The 17,464-nt window shown below is 42.8% G+C and overlaps 1 protein-coding gene across 1 annotated transcript in view; it reads left to right on the top strand.

Moving 5' to 3' along the window:
- LOC142671120 (protein kinase C-binding protein NELL1-like) overlaps positions 1–17,464 on the top strand; it is a gene marked incomplete at its 3' end in the record, with an annotated part of 276,628 nt that overhangs the window by 78,909 nt on the left and 180,255 nt on the right. Inside the window, exon 2 of the mRNA XM_075847140.1 lies at positions 8,708–8,833. Coding sequence (XP_075703255.1) covers positions 8,731–8,833 — 103 coding nt within the window. The remainder of the gene's footprint in view (positions 1–8,707; positions 8,834–17,464) is intronic.

Below are 17,464 nucleotides of genomic sequence, written 5' to 3'. Positions count from 1 at the left end.
AGAAATTACACTGATTTAAATGAGATCTATGTAATGCCTCATTTCCCCTGTGGAGGCACTGCAGGGAAGTTGAACTCTTGCTATTAGGTTCCCCCCCAGCTCGTCTCTGGAAGTCTCAGCAGCAGGACACCCTGGGATCAGCTTATTGTCGGGGAACCCTTCTAACCAGACAGATTGTCCAAAACGGATAACCCCTATAATGGACACGCTGGAGCAATGGCAGCAGTGCTTTCCATGCGGGCGCTCAGTAATGATGTCATAGTTCGGCCCCAGCCCGGGCCCCCACTCTTCATTTTATAGCATTGCTCAAGATTTCTGCACTTCTCTGTTGTTGGAGCCTCAGAATAAATCTTTTCTATTTATAATTTCCTTTACAAATATAATAAACCTCGTTCCGGCGACTTTATTACGCTTAATGCTCTGAGGTGATGTGTTTAAAAGCTTCTCCTGCTTCTCCTTTCTTCATTTCATGTTTTTGTTTGTTGATCTATTTTGTACGTAAATTGTCGCTTTTTATGACCAAGAATGAAAGAGCTGCCCCAGGAGACCCCACAGACGCAGCGTTTCTTACTGATAAGACGCTTTATCTTTTTCCATGACCTTCCACAGTTCTAGTACAGCACCTCCTTGTCTTGGAAGCACCTCACTGTTTACACTGACCTCCCTGGTACAGGAATAGAATACCAGAACCGCAGTTTAGACTGACACTAACATATGCAGAACAGTAGAAGCCAGTGAGGAAGTAAGCTACTACTCATTATGACTATGCATATTTGTTTGCCATTCAGGACTTGCGGAAAGCTGGATGACCACGCCTACGAACATTGTAATGACACGAAGAGTCTTTTTATTCTACGGGCCCAAAAATTTCTAGAGTCTTGAACGGAAAATCAAACTAGTTTATTGCTGCATAGCTAGACACATTTGCCATTCACACCTCTTGGAAAGTTGGGTGGATGCTCCGATTATGGCCACGTTGGTTGTTACCAAGCTTTCCCAGAAACAGATATGAGTAATAAATAGGGACAGGATGAGCAGGATGAATCTAGGACTATGATAACATGGCACAGATTTGCCCCAGGCCCTATTTACGCAGCATGTTCGGGAAATTCACGCCTAAATCCTGACCGAATCGTCCGCGTCTGAACACGGCCTGACTATAAGAAGCCGAAACTTCTATTTCCTTATGAGGGAGACACGAGGCATTGCGCACCTCATGCTGGTTTTGGGTGAGGAGGTCCCTTTAAGTGGCGTTGATGTCTCTTTTTTAATGTCATAACCTTATCTATATTATAAGAAGTTCTCCGGGAGATGAGATACCGCGCCGACGTCTCCTGCAGACGGTTTTATTGCTCGCTAATTGCTCGGAAAGTGACTGATTATTATTAGTCCATCAGGGAGCCGGAAAAATCCACTCGTCATCACTGCTATTTATTAGTTACTTGGTTACAAATTGGAAACATTTCTAGGATTGATGGAGCTGATTCCCCGGCCGATCGGAGCTCGAATCTCGCTACTTTCATCTGCATTTTACGTTTTTTTTTTTTTAGAGAGAGATAGTCCTTCAAAATGGCAGCGAGAAAGGTTGCCGAGGGCACCGGGACTCCAGATCAATTATATAAGTAGCTCGCTCCAATTTATCATGCGCTGATAGCATCTGTGCGGATGTGGAAGAGTCGGCGAGTCAATATTACAGGACGCCGAGCCAAGATAAAGACGAGGAGTGCGACAAAAGCCGCAGGGCCCAAAAGCGGATGTTAACGCTGGCGCCATATTATAATCAAATTGTCAATGTCTTAAAAAAAGAAATCCAAATTTACTGACCTATTTAGAGAGAACATCCCCCAAAAATGCAATTGAGTTGTCGTCGTATGTTAGGAAAGCTGAGTGATAACCGCGGCGGCAGCTGTCATGGCGATCGTATTGGTTGTCACCCAGCTTTCCCAGAAACAAACCGCTGGAAATAATTCTGTAACTTGTATATAGGAAATCTCCATGAATCTGACATTAGATAATGAACTTCTATGGACGGGCCCTGATCGCCGAGCGGAAACGTTCCATTATTACCCCTGACCCCTGACTTACAGTTTTGAAGAGAAAGTTCTATAATGAGAGATGGAAACACGAGTAACAGGACTGGGCGAGGATTGTTCTATATTTTCCTCATTTAAATACTTACCCAAGCCCCTTTCATCCCGTAGGCAGCAGGAGTGAGATAGATAGATAGATAGATAGATAGATAGATAGATAGATAGATAGATAGATAGATAGATAGATAGATAGATAGATAGATAGATAGATATGAGATAGATATGAGATAGATAGATAGATAGATGAATAGATATGAGATATGAGATAGATAGATATGAGATAGATAGATATGAGATAGATATGAGATAGATAGATAGATAGATAGATAGATAGATAGATAGATAGATAGATAGATAGATAGATAGATATGAGATAGATATGAGATAGATAGATAGATAGATAGATAGATAGATAGATAGATATGAGAGAGAGAGATAGATATGAGATAGATAGATAGATAGATAGATAGATAGATAGATAGATAGATAGATAGATAGATAGATAGATATGAGATAGATAGATAGATAGATATGAGAGATAGATAGATAGATAGATAGATAGATAGATAGATAGATATGAGATAGATAGATATGAGAGAGAGATAGATAGATAGATAGATAGATAGATAGATAGATAGATAGATAGATAGATAGATATGAGAGAGAGAGAGATATGAGATAGATAGATAGATGGATAGATATGAGATAGATAGATATGAGATAGATAGATAGATAGATATGAGATAGATAGATATGAGATAGATAGATAGATAGATGGATAGATATGAGATGGATAGATATGAGATAGATAGATAGATAGATATGAGATAGATAGATATGAGATAGATAGATATGAGATAGATAGATATGAGATAGATATGAGATAGATAGATATGAGAGATAGATAGATAGATAGATAGATAGATAGATAGATAGATAGATAGATAGATAGATAGATAGATAGATAGATAGATAGATATGAGATAGATAGATATGAGAGATAGATAGATAGATAGATAGATAGATAGATAGATAGATAGATAGATAGATATGAGATAGATAGATATGAGATAGATAGATATGAGAGAGAGAGAGATATGAGATAGATAGATATGAGATAGATAGATAGATGGATAGATATGAGATAGATAGATATGAGATAGATAGATAGATATGAGATAGATAGATATTAGATAGATAGATATGAGATAGATAGATAGATAGATATGAGATAGATATTAGATAGATAGATGGATAGATATGAGATAGATAGATGATAGATGATAGATAGATAGATAGATAGATAGATAGATAGATAGATAGATAGATAGATAGATAGATAGATAGATAGATATGAGAGAGATAGATAGGTAGATAGATAGAGAGATAGATAGATATTAGATAGATAGATATATGGGATAGATAGATAGATAGAGAGATATGAGATAGATAGATAGATAGATAGATAGATACAATATACGGTGATACAATGTATCCACTATCACTTCTGAGTATCACACTACAATGTAACTATCACAACAGAGAACACGCTGACATTTAAAGGGCCAGTGGATAATATAGCGCAGGCGGGTAGATTTCTATGGAGGCGGCTGCTGTCATGTTTGACATTTCTGTCATCTTTGCTGCTGGGATGGATTTTCTGATTCGGTTCTTGCTGCTGGAGCAGGGTCTTTACCTATCACAATCTACTTGATGCCTGTATTACTATTGCTGCGGGCAACCTGCGCTGTTCATGCTTAACCCTTTAAGTGACACAGAAGATAATCATGTCGTGTTTCACTAACTTCAGACACGTCATTGTAACCGAAATATCCTCCCTCCGTGTCTCCAGATCCTCCCATTTATCCCAGCACAAATCTCATCCGCACATCTGTCATTATCACTGTTTAACAATGAAACTTGTTTTTTGACACCTCGTTTATTCCTTCTGTTAACTCTTTACTCACTGCAAACGAGGCAAGAAAATGAGGTGATTGAGGAGCCATACTGGGGATATGTCATTGTGGGGAGCCACGATGAGCTGATGTAGACACTTGGGGTACAGGATAATGTCACACTGAAGCTTGGAGTACAGGATAATAATACAATGACACTTGGGGTACAGGATAATGTCACACTGATGCTTGGGGTACAGGATAATGATACACTGACACTTGGGGTACAGGATAATGATACACTGACACTTGGAGGACAGGATAATGATACACTGACACTTGGGGTACAGGATAATGTCACACTGATGCTTGGGGTACAGGATAATGATACACTGACACTTGGGGTACAGGATAATGATACACTGACACTTGGAGGACAGGATAATGATACACTGACACTTGGGGGAACAGGATAATTACACACTGACACTTGGGGTACAGGATAATGATACACTGACACTTGGGGTACAGGACTAGGATAATGTGACACTTGGGATAACAGGACAATGACACTGACACTATAGGGACCTAAAACAAGCCTATGCAGGTTGGAGAAGCAGTGTATTGTACGGCAGATAAAACCTCCTGTGATCATGTAACTAGATGCAGTAAAGTTAGGAGGGTTTTAAAGGAACATGAAGAACCAAACCCTACAGATTACACTAATCTGCACAGCAAGATAAGAAATAGGAAAAACAATGTATATGACGTGTGTATGACGTGCGTAGGATGTGTATGACGTGTGTATGACGTGCGTAGGATGTGTATGACGTGTGTATGACGTGTGTAGGACGTGTATGACGTGTGTAGGATGTGTATGACGTGTGTATGACGTGTGTATGACGTGTGTATGACGTGTGTAGGACGTGTATGACGTGTGTAGGATGTGTATGACGTGCGTAGGATGTGTATGACGTGTGTAGGGTGGGTATGACGTGTGTAGGATGTGTAGGACGTGTATGACGTGTGTAGGACGTGTGTATGACGTGTGTAGGATGTGTATGACGTGTGTAGGACGTGTATGACGTGTGTATGACGTGTGTATGACGTGTGTAGGATGTGTGTAGGATGTGTGTGACGTGTGTATGACGTGTGTAGGATGTGTGTGACAGGTGTAGGATGTGTATGACGTGTGTAGGATGTGTGTGACGTGTGTATGACGTGTGTAGGATGTGTGTGACGTGTGTATGACGTGTGTAGGATGTGTGTGACATGTGTATGACGTGTGTTGGATGTGTATGACGTGTGTAGGATGTGTGTGACGTGTGTAGGATGTGTATGACGTGCGTAGGATGTGTATGAAGTGTGTAGGACGTGTATGACGTGTGTAGGATGTGTATGACGTGTGTAGGATGTGTGTGACGTGTGTAGGATGTGTATGACGTGTGTATGACTTGTGTTGCTGTGCAGACCATTAAAATTAAACTTTTAAAAACTTTTGACGTCAGAAGTTTGGATCGGTGGCAGCCCAAGCATTGAGACCCCAACCGATCACTAAAATGAAGAGGCAGAAGCGCTCGGATGACACTGCTCAGAGAAAGGTGATCAGAAAAGAATCGGCACAACGTTCGCCCGGGCGCTTCTACAGCTTAGTTTTAGCGATTGGTGGGGGTCTCAGTGCTCGGACCCCACCAATCAAAACTTCTGACATGTCTCTATCACATGTCAAAAGTTTTTTAAAAGTTTAGTTGCCCTTTAAGTAGATAATATTTTTTCCAGCCGTTAATCACAGAAATAAGTCTTTGTGGTACGCGGCAGTCTCCCTTTTCTTTATAAAAGATTTTTTTTAAAAATCAGGACTAGTGACTTTAAATCTCAATCATTTTTGGTAATTGGAGATCAATTTTAACCCGAGATCTTGAAATGTTTGATGTTGTGCAGCGGCATCTGGAGCCGCTAGTCAGACCTCATGTTCCCGACCAATCCACCCCTGTTCCTGAATCCAGCACTGCGCAGGTCTAGACTAAATGTCCCATCATAGAAGCTGTTTGAGGCCTTCTCCTCCCCGGGGAGATCAGGGAGCGGGAATATTTGCGTTCATTATTCTTGGCGGCTGCTTTGAAAACACGAGGGTTAAGAATGGGATCTGCAGGTGAAAACTGTGACAGCACAATTACATACACTGCAGGGATTTAAAGTTCCTCGCTACGTTATCCCATTAAAAGCAGACGGCCTCCCTCCCATGTTAATGAAATACAAAGTGGTGGAGCGCAGGCCTGGAATACTGACGAGGCGCCGCTGTTGGTGTGCGGCAGCTTTCCACTTTGTTTGTTTAGGTTTCTCATTAAAACTTTTTCTTTCTCCGTAAATGTCTTCATACTCTGTCACCCTGGTGGAAATTACTTGGCCAATCAATCTTAAAAGGAAAGAATCGGCATAATTCAAATTATTATTCTTTTTTTTAAATGTGAATATCTATTTAACAACAATTGTGAAATATTTCCCTTTTCACATTAACGACTACAGCAAACACTATAAGCTGCACATTTCTTTTTTCTGCTCACTTTTTAACTTTGCTGTGTAGACTGGGAAAGGGTCAGCAGAGTCATCTCATCATTAGAGGGTGGAGGTCTGCAGTGTTGTCTTATTATTATTAGAGGATGGAGTCAACAGAGTCATTATCATTAGAAGGTGGGGTCAGCATAGTCGTCTCACTATCATTAGAAGGTGGGGTCAGCAGAGTCGTCTCTATCAATTAGAGAATGGAGTCAACAGTGTCAAATCTTTATCATTAGAAGGTGGGATAAAGCAGAGTTATCTTATGATTAGAAGGTGGGGTCAGCATAGTCGTCTCACTATCATTAGAAGGTGGGGTCAGCAGAGTCGTCTCATTATCAATTAGAGAATGGAGTCAACAGAGTCAAATCTTTATCATTAGAAGGTGGGATAAGCAGAGTTATCTTATGATTAGAAGGTGGGGTCAGCATAGTCATCTCACTATCATTAGAAGGTGGGGTCAGCAGAGTCGTCTCATTATCATTAGGAAATGGAGTCAACAGAGTCAAATCTTTATCATTAGAAGGTGGGATAAGCAGAGTTATCTTATGATTAGAAGGTGGGGTCAGCATAGTCATCTCACTATCATTAGAAGGTGGGGTCAGCAGAGTCGTCTCATTATCATTAGGGAATAGAGTCAACAGAGTCAAATCATTAAAATCATTAGAGGGTGGGGTAAGTAGAGTTCTCTTATGATTAGAACGTGGGGTCAGCATAGTCATCTCACTATCATTAGACGATAGAGTCATCTCACTATCACTAGAGGGTGGATGTTTTATGACAGATGACAGCAGGATAGTAACACTAAACACAGATAAGTCGACGTATGCAGCTCCCCGGTCACTCCCGGGCCTCTGGGGGAGGGGCTGTACTCAATCTCTTTCTGGAAATCGTAATAGTCTATTTAGATATTTCTGAGTATTTCATCCTATTAATTAGAGCTGCCATAAAGCAAACACACACTGCTGCACTGTCTATAAAGACCATACAGGAAGGAGGTGTGAGGCTTCAATAACAAAATCTGAAATAAAAAACGACAACAATAGCAGCAATATATTATTTATTTTCTGCAAACTGAAATCTAATTAATGAGACTAAAATTAACTACAAAGTAGCGGGAGGACTAACGTTTACACTCTGACACTAACCCTATCCCTGTAGGCCAAATGCACATGATGCGTATGACGTGCTGCTTTGCTTGTGACACATCCGCAGCGTTACACTGTACCAGCAAAGTAAATGCCATTTCAAGTAATGTCATCCACTACCGCGAATTAAGTGTCAAGTTTTTAAAAAAAAATGCACCAAAATCTGCAGCATAAAAAAAACCTAATTTTTTATGCGCATTTTCTGCGCCAAATTACGCAACGTGTGCATGTAGCCTTTAAGGAAGAATTTAAAAAAATGTAGGGAAAAAAAACTTAAGCAAGTTGTTCAGCTTTGACTTTGTGAATGTGATGCTTATAAAGTGTGACCACGAGAATAGGGAAAATTCGGCCCGGGGGGAGATCTCCTTCCTTCTCACACTCCCAGTATCCGCCGGCTGCCTGAAATACTGGGTAACGCAGCAAGAATAGAGGACGTGTAAATCAATGGAAGTTGACACTTCATCCCTTTAGAGGAAAAACAGCTCGAAAGATCCTTCAGTTTAATGTCCTGAGTGACCAAATATGCTGCGTAAAATGTACACAGGAACAGCTGCCGCGCGGCTCCGCTCGTAATGGAGCAATTTATAGAACAGCGCAACGGTGAAATTCCTTTAATTCGGTTTCAATGGGACTGGACAGGTACCGGACTATCAGATATTCCAGATTATCAGACTACCATAGCAAATGCATGAAAGGAATGGAAACTTAGAAGAGGAGATTGCATTACTAGTTCCCAGCATGCATGTGGGCTGTTATGCGGACTTTCTAACCATAGCGCCTTCCTTGTGTGTGGAAGAGAGAGAAGGAAAGAGTCTTGGTATACTTGTAGGTTGCTGTGTGACCCTAGAAAGTTCTCCTTAGCCTCCAAAATGGCTGACTATGGTTATAACTTCCTATTGCAAAAGGAAGAGCAGCTCTGGAGCACAAACTGCTGCTCTAACCGTTACAATACTGTGCCGACTTGGGTCACGATAATTCTGGTCGTCTGATGTTTTTGTTGTTTTATTCTGTTTTTCAGATATTGATGAATGTGCTGCTAAAATGCATTATTGCCAAGCCAACACGGTGTGCGTTAATTTACCGGGGTCGTACCGATGTGACTGCCTGCCCGGCTACACCCGCGTTGATGATTTTTCCTGCACCGGTAAGAGCAGCGCCGGGGCCGTCATACATTGTATACATCTGATAATAGTCATGTTCTCACGAGGTTACCCTATGGCTTTATTCTCCCGGGATGGGTGATATAGGGTATGAGGGCAAATGAAGACCAAGAGGGTCATATAATGTGTTCAGAGAAGAAGCAAAAAGTTGGACCCAATATAAAATTCCTTCCTTATCCCGTAACAGGCGGGTCCAATGGTCATTCAGCCCTTTCCCCCTCGTCTTACGTTTCCTTTATCTCGTAGGTAAGAGGGGTGGTGCGCCCATCGGGTCATTTTACCCTCTTCTCTGGTTTTCACCCCTTTCGGGCCATTATACGGTATTGTGATGGTGTTACTGCCCCTGTGATGTTTTTGGGAAGTTATGACTATGGGATATTAAGGATTTCTGTCACTAGGGCATGTCTCTTTAAATTAGGGGGACGCTTTGATAGAGCTCTAAGGGGGTAAATCTAGCAGGTATAGAACTGGCGTCATCTACCCCTGGGCCGTCTGCGTCAATTTTAAATGTTCAGCTCAGACTCGTTATGCGGGTCTGGGGGGTATCACTTGAACCCTCATGACGTTTTTGTCTTTCTGCAAAGTCTAAGTGAGAAGAGATGCAGATTTCCCCTACTAAATGGTTTTTGGATGGAGCGTGAGGCTATGAATAACATGTAAATACATTTTAGACCCCCTTCCGAGACCACCCAATAACCATATATTAAATCCCACCTCTAATGGGGAGTCTTATCGGTCCGTCCTGGTGACAATTGCACTTGGTTTCTGGTACTTGAGTGGATCCAAATGCTCCGACGTCACACTTTTTCATCTGATGTATTAATAGGGGTGTGGCTTAGAATAAAGGGGTGTGGTCTTTTTGCTTGATCGCCGTTTACACCAGAGTAGTAGGAGGGGCTTCTAAGCCCCACCCCATTCTTTAAACCTGTCCTCATAGTCCGAGCTCAGGAGGGGGAGATAAAATAGACACCTCCAGGGAAATCCAAAAAGAATATCGAAGACTTTTTTGTTTTAACCCTTTAAAACCGAATGAGAATTAATTGATGATAGGGTAAGGGCATCGGTGGGGGGGACTTATTAATGCCCTCGGCAATACTAAGAATGTTCCCACTTTATAATATATATTGGTGGTCTCCAACCTGTGGCACTCCAGTTTTTGCGAAACTACAATTCCCAGCATGCCCTGTGAGCTTGTTGGAAAACAACAACTCCCAGCATGCCCTGACAGCCCGTAGCTTCTCAATAGCAGAGACCACTAATATATATAATAGTCTTAGAAGTCCGTGTTAGGGGGTTGCGGCCCCGGTACAGACTGGGACCCATGATCTTTAAGCGACCCATGATCTTTAAGCGACCCCTCCGCCCTCAGACTGGATTTGGGCTATTGGAGACTCTTCCTATCACATTGTCTTGTCTGTCACTTTATGTTTACCGCGCTGCCGCCGTCTGAAGAATTTTACGTATCCACTTCATGAACAGCCAGCAATGCACAATGCCCGCACTCCAGCCGAGAGCTGCTTACTCTTACTGAAACGTCCCCCTCTGCTCGCTACGTCTCTCCCCGTATGCCGCTTCAGACAGGGTACGGTCCGCCGGGACCCCCACGCCTTCTGTTTCCTTCTAGGGCTGGTGCTGCGGATGCCAAATGCCGGCGCTGATACTGTGATTAGTGGAGCAACGCCGAGACAGAATTTCTTCTTTTAATTATGTTCGCTCCGATTACAAATCTTCCTGGGGGAATGCTGTTTATGGAGCCACGTTCAGGCTCGGAGCCCCCATCAATGAAAGGCAACTTAAGCAGAAGCGTTTTTCTGATTGCTGGTTATTTGGCGACCGCCCAATATTCATGATGCTCGGTGGTCACCGGTTTGGAGGACGAGTCTGGTTTCTGAAGGATTCAGTCGGAATGCAAATGCCACTAGTTCTGTATTTCCAGCAGCCGAGCTCAGATGATGCCCACAGGCCGATTTTACAGGCATTGTCAGGTCTCGTCTATAAAGGGTGGGAAATGAAGTGGTAAAAAAAAAAAAAAAATGGGCACCAAGGGCAAACTAATGATAAGGGGGGCCCTAAAGTTTACATGAAGGAGCTTAGAGTAGCCAATCAAAAGAAGAGCACTAAGCAGGGGCGTAACTCTAGGAGGAGCACAGGTTGCAGTCTTACCCACGCCCCGGTGTCTGAGCAGACCCAAGTGCCACATCAGGGGGGAGCAGTACTATAATTGGGGAGTCCTGATACACAACTTTTGAGCCGGCTTTGTATTTGGGGCAGAGGTGTAACCCAAACCTTCTGAGCCCCAATTTAAAAATCTGTAACGGTCCCAATCTTCATTTATAATATTTGTGTCTTCTTATGTGGCCTATGAGACCCCTCATTTACCAGGGCCCCGTACGACTGCTACCTCTGCACCCCCTATAACTATATTCCTGACAGGAGGATCTGAAATAGGGTTGTTACCCCTCTGGATGGTTTCTTATGACAATATCTCAATTTGCGTTTTATCATAATTTATTCTCCGGTCACATCAAGAGCTGCATTACAACAGCTAGCAAAATTTTGAATGCAGCTTTGGAAGTGACTAGAGAAAGGGACATGATCTAAATAAAGATCAGTACAAGTAAAGTATTTCATAATTATTCAACATCCTATATACATAAACTGTAAAATGATTATCGTAGGAGGAGCATCGCAACCTGCCACATCCCTCCTTCTCCCGTGTAACCATCTACCACATCCTGGAGGAATCGGGAGGGCGTACCTGTCTCCAATACAGCCATTAAACCAGTGGGGATTTGAGAATCTCGGTGGCGGAGCAGTTTGGTGCTGATTCTCCTCACCGGACGTCGTACGGCTTCGCTCTAGGGAGATGAATAAGGGGTTAACTTCTTAATTAGCGGTAAGGTCTCCTTTAAATCTGAGCCCCTTTTGCTTTTATAGGTTCATTTATACATTTAATGCATCGGACTGTTGGGATTGCGGCTCCTGGAGACTATAATCCTATCTGTTATCCGAAGTCCATTCCCTACTAAATGTCACACGGGTTCCTCATAAATCCGCACGTAATAATGTAAGGATTACTTACCCGCAACCTGCCGTAATTGAGCCGCAATAATATGGAGATTTAATTTGACATATAAATTATAAAATCAAAGGGCTGCGAGTTTTCCACGATCGCCGTGAAGCCGGTTTTCCTGTTAATGGGTATTTGAGGCGTTGGCGGTTGAACGGCGCTCTCTTTTCCGTTGTAATGTTGTTGTTTTTATTTGACGTCTTTATTCTTTTTTTAGTTTTATTTTTGTATAGAAAAGATGTAATAAGCCTATTATAGCCCCCCGCATGGGTTTAATGTAATCATCGTTGTGTAATCCTCTTAGTCCGCGCCCTTCTTAAAGGAACGCTTCACCTACATGTATTTTTATTTCCTAGAAAACGTATTTTTCTGCTGGCAGCGCGCTGCCGTACCTTTCCTGTCTGACAGTCTTGTTGCTAGGGATACACTGCCTAACAACTGCAGTCTTTTCAATGTGGTTGTCAGGCAGCCTGTCCCTAGCAACCAGTCTGTCTCAGATTACTTAGGTCAAGTGAGAATTACCACTGAATTGAGGGCAAAGAATGGGAAAGTAAGCGTGGCAGGATTTAAACCCGGCTTTTCTTTGTTAGGTGGGGAAGGCTATAAATTCTATGTCCTCGGCAAGAAATTTAGTTTTTATTGATCCAGTAATAAAAAAAGAAGCAAATTTTATAAATCGTATTAATTAATAATCTTCTACCGGTTTGTGCATAAAGCTCCTATGCAGAACTATGTGTCTCCACGGTGACAGACTACAAACAAACCCTGTGTAGTCTGATCCTACAGTCATATTTCTAAATGTTCCTAAATTTCTGATCGGCTTTTCTCGGAAAGCTGAGTCATTTGTGTACGAGCTCATAGACTTTCTTTTCGAGAAAAGCCGATCAGAAACCCAGCGTCTCAGCCCCACCAATCAAAACTTATGACATGTCACTATGACATGTCAGAAGTTTTCTGAAAGTTTAGTTACCCTTTAACTCAAGTCTGATGGTTCTGATACATTGTAACAAACTCTCAGCTGTATAAGCAGGACTAAGCGTGCGTTTTCAGCTTCTGGATGTAAACAAGAATGTTTCCTTTCACTGACAGCAAGCAGAGATTTAATAAAATAGTGCCACATTTAAAAACAAAATATATTAGAAGTTACAGATTTTTTTTCATTAGTCATTAACCATTATTTGCCTAAGACTGGACTGGTCCTATAAAGGGGTTCCCTTATGAAGACAACCAATAAATAGAAACTAAGCCAGCGATCAGCTGATCACCATTGGTCTGGCTCGGGCGATCAGGCGCCCTCTGCAGGTAAATTGTAGTATTACATGGCAGCCGTACATATGAATGGCAACCATGTAATACGTGAATAAGCTAGAGTTAAAGGGGGGGGGGTCCTGAGTGAAGGACCCCCATCTAGGATGTTTGGATTCCTAATAATATAAGACATAAGACAACCCCTATAACATACAGAGGGGCTACAGTGAGGCTGATGAGAAGACGGAAAGGATAAAAGTTTAAGTCCAATTTTTTTTATTTTATTTATTTATTATATTTTTTTCCCCGGAATATTCTCATTTGCGTCTGTCCAGGGCTCAGTTTCCCTCGCTAGGGGCGATGCGGCAGCTCATTGCATTCTCCTTTATACCAGACTCCGCCATTACCCTTGAGCTATATTCATTAGTAAAGTTATGGTAATATTTTTCTGCTGCTGTTATGACTTGTGAATTATAATCGACTCCTATAAAGAGTCGGGATGATGGAGATGTTGAATGCGGGAAGAGTCCCAGTGTATCTGGTATTTAGTCATTGACTGATATTTGAATGGTTAATGGTTTCACGACTATGACTTACACTATAAGTGTATGAGGGGGGGGGTGTTAAGGTGATATCCACTGAGCCAAGGGAGGGCGGCACGGGGGGGGGGGGGGGTTATAAAAGCTTGGATTTCGTTGTATTTGTGAAGGCTTCACATACGGGATTAAATAATGGGAGAAGTGTCGTCTAGAGAGAAGTAGGAGGACGTGGTGATTGTATGGAACGTCTCATATTTATACAAATTCAATCACAGCCCTGTATAGATGGAGACAGGATTTTGCCAAAATTATATTTAATGAAAACCTACATCCCAGTGTAACACTTATTTTTTATCGTTTTTAAAATAAATCATTAGTATTAGGGGACAGTGTCATAGGTACTTTTTCCTGCTTATAAATGTTCAAAAACTCCCAAAAATTCAGTCTACAGTAGTATAGTGAATGGAAAACAGGAAAGAGGGGGAGGAGGGGGATGCAGCTGCAGCTTCTCAATGTTTCTGTGAAGCAGAGGGAGGGGAAGGACGAGAGCAGTGAGTGGGAGACATCTGATTGGGTTAGAGCAGAGCACAGCTGTGACATCACACCAGGAAGACACACCCACTCGGCATAGGGGGCACTCTGATCCTAGTGAACATATGTTGAGTTCATATTCATCTCCTTTAAATATTAAACCAATAGGAAGAAACAAATCTTTAGAGGATGAAGCTCCGGTGCCAAGAACGTAACCGGACCGTCAGTAGAAACATTTACTGGCAGCGAATCTCTGACATTTCTTTGATGTTTGCAGTTCCCTCCGGAGTTCACCTTTATCTCTCCGGTATTCGTGTTATTTGTCTGATGTACAAATTATTATACAGAAAATGATCATAAATAATGTTTATTCCCCCATAACATGCTCAGGAGTGTAACTAGATGGCGCTTGGCCCCATGCCACATTTTTTAAATGGACCCTCCAGATAAATCCCCAGACCTCCAAATCAGACCCCAGATCAGAAATGAAAAAAAAATAAGCCATTTTCTCAACGCTTATGGCGACAGTTGTGTGATGTGTCGCATATAAAGTTCTGACGCTGCCCGGCATCTGGACCTTGTGTGCCGGGGTCTGAAGTGGCAGCCTGTGGGGATCTGGGGCAGGCACCTTCCCCCTCTGAGCTCATTTGCGGTTGCACCCCCTGCGAACGAGATTATTATTCTACTGCTCATAGGGGTCTCGGGAGCTGAAATAAAGGCAGAAAATTCCCAGAGATCACTGTGTGTTCCTGTATGACAATTGCGTTGAATCAAGAATGACACGGACACTTGGGGTACAGGATAATGCAATGACACTGACACTTGGGGTACAGGATAATGTAATGACACTGACACTGGGGGTACAGGATAATGATACATTGACACTTAGCGTACAGGACAATGATTGACACTTGGGGTACAGGATGGTGATACACTGACACTTTGGGTGCAGGATAATGACAATCTGACACTTGGGGTACAGGATAATGACACACTGACACTTGGGGTACAGGATAATGACACACTGACACTTGGGGTACAGGATAATTACACACTGACACTTGGGGTGCAGGATAATGACAATCTGACACTTGGGGTACAGGATAATGACACACTGACACTTGGGGTACAGGATGGTGATACACTGACACTTTGGGTGCAGGATAATGACAATCTGACACTTGGGGTACAGGATAATGATACACTGACACTTGGGGTACAGGATAATGACACACTGACACTTGGGGTACAGGATAATTACACACTGACACTTGGGGTGCAGGATAATGACAATCTGACACTTGGGGTACAGGATAATGACACACTGACACTTGGGGTACAGGATAATGATACACTGACACTTGGCGTACAGGATAATGATTGACACTTGGGGTACAGGATAGTGATACACTGACACTTTGGGTGCAGGATAATGACAATCTGACACTTGGGATACAGGATAATGACACACTGACACTTGGGGTACAGGAGAATGACACACTGACACTTGGGGTACAGGATAATGACACACTGACACTTGGGGTACAGGATAATAATACACTGACACTTGGGGTACAGGATAATGACACTGACACTTGGTGTACAGGATAATGATACACTGACACTTGGGGTACAGGATAATGACACACTGAAACTTGGGGTACAGGATAATGACACTGACACTTGGGGTACCGGATAATGACACTTGGGGTACAGGATGATCACACACTCGTACTTTGTATAACATTTTATTATTATTATGGAGGGGTTAATAATAAGGACGTTGCTGCTGCTCAGCTATAAATCCTCTTCATCTTCTGTGACTGGGAGTTCATATTTGAGAAGATGCAGAAAATCCCATCCAAGGTCACGGAGATACGAGCGTCTTCGCTGTCGCTGTCACCCAGATGAAGGTTTTTCTGGCGTTGGCCGCAGTGCACACGGCTTTTTTAGTAAGTTATAATTTAGATGCCATTTACAAACTTCTATTAATTCCCTGAGCTGATTTCTACATTCAGAGACCGTCCGGCAGGAAGACGAGCTCCGCAAACTGGTAATGCATCAGTGAGACGGGGAGCAGCAGTCCCGGAAATGTTCTGGGCATTAATCATCCTCAGATACCAGGTGACCGCACACAACTCTCATCAGCCTGCACACAACTCTCATCATCAGCCCGCACACGACTCTCATCATCAGCCCGCACACGACCCATCATCAGCCCGCACACGACTCTCATCATCAGCCCGCACACGACTCATCATCAGCCCGCACACGACTCATCATCAGCCCGCACACGACTCTCATCATCAGCCCGCACACGACTCTCATCAGCCCGCACACGACTCTCATCAGCCCGCACACGACTCTCATCAGCCTGCACACGACTCTCATCATCAGCCTGCACACGACTCTCATCATCAGCCTGCACACGACTCTCATCATCAGCCTGCACACGACTCTCATCATCAGCCCGCACACGACTCATCATCAGCCCGCACACGACTCTCATCATCAGCCCGCACACGACTCTCATCAGCCCGCACACGACTCTCATCAGCCCGCACACGACTCTCATCAGCCTGCACACGACTCTCATCATCAGCCTGCACACGACTCTCATCATCAGCCCGCACACTACTCTCAGCATCAGTGCAGGTGGGTGGGGGGCGCATTGTGGCCTCCGCAGAGCTGATCGAAGTCTCGACATTTCCAATATTTCAGCTCGTTGCATGGCACTTGCTACTTATCTTTTTGGTATCTTGATTATTACCTGGTGCAGTCACTAATCTCTCACTAATTATGATTTTTTTCTTCGGATTTTCATCAGTTTTGTTTCTTTGCTCTTTACAGCAGCACCCAAGTCCCTGCAGCCCTGAGGGTTATAATAAGGGTGGAAATATTAAAACCTTGCACTAAAATGCCTCAGAATTTTACGTTTAATTTAAGCAATGGAAGTCGGCCACGTGTTTTTATCAGGCTGGGTTCACACTTTGCATTTTTAACATGCCTTTTTTTTGGGGGGGGGGGGGGGGGTTTATGAACTCCCATTGAGAGAAATTGCAGTTTATCTACCAAAACAGAAAAAAAAAAGCAGGTTAAAAAGCAACGTCGATACAATGTGAACCCAGCCTAAGAAGAGGGTACAATTGCAGCGAGTTTTGATGCACTTCGGGGTATGTATACTTTATCAACCAATATTTTATTGTTCTAATACATCTACAATAAGA

The sequence above is a fragment of the Rhinoderma darwinii genome (genome assembly GCF_050947455.1).
Source record: "Rhinoderma darwinii isolate aRhiDar2 chromosome 1 unlocalized genomic scaffold, aRhiDar2.hap1 SUPER_1_unloc_24, whole genome shotgun sequence".
NCBI lineage: Eukaryota > Metazoa > Chordata > Amphibia > Anura > Rhinodermatidae > Rhinoderma > Rhinoderma darwinii.
The sequence above is the reverse complement of the archived record's forward strand: the minus strand, read 5'-3'. Positions and strand labels throughout refer to the sequence as shown.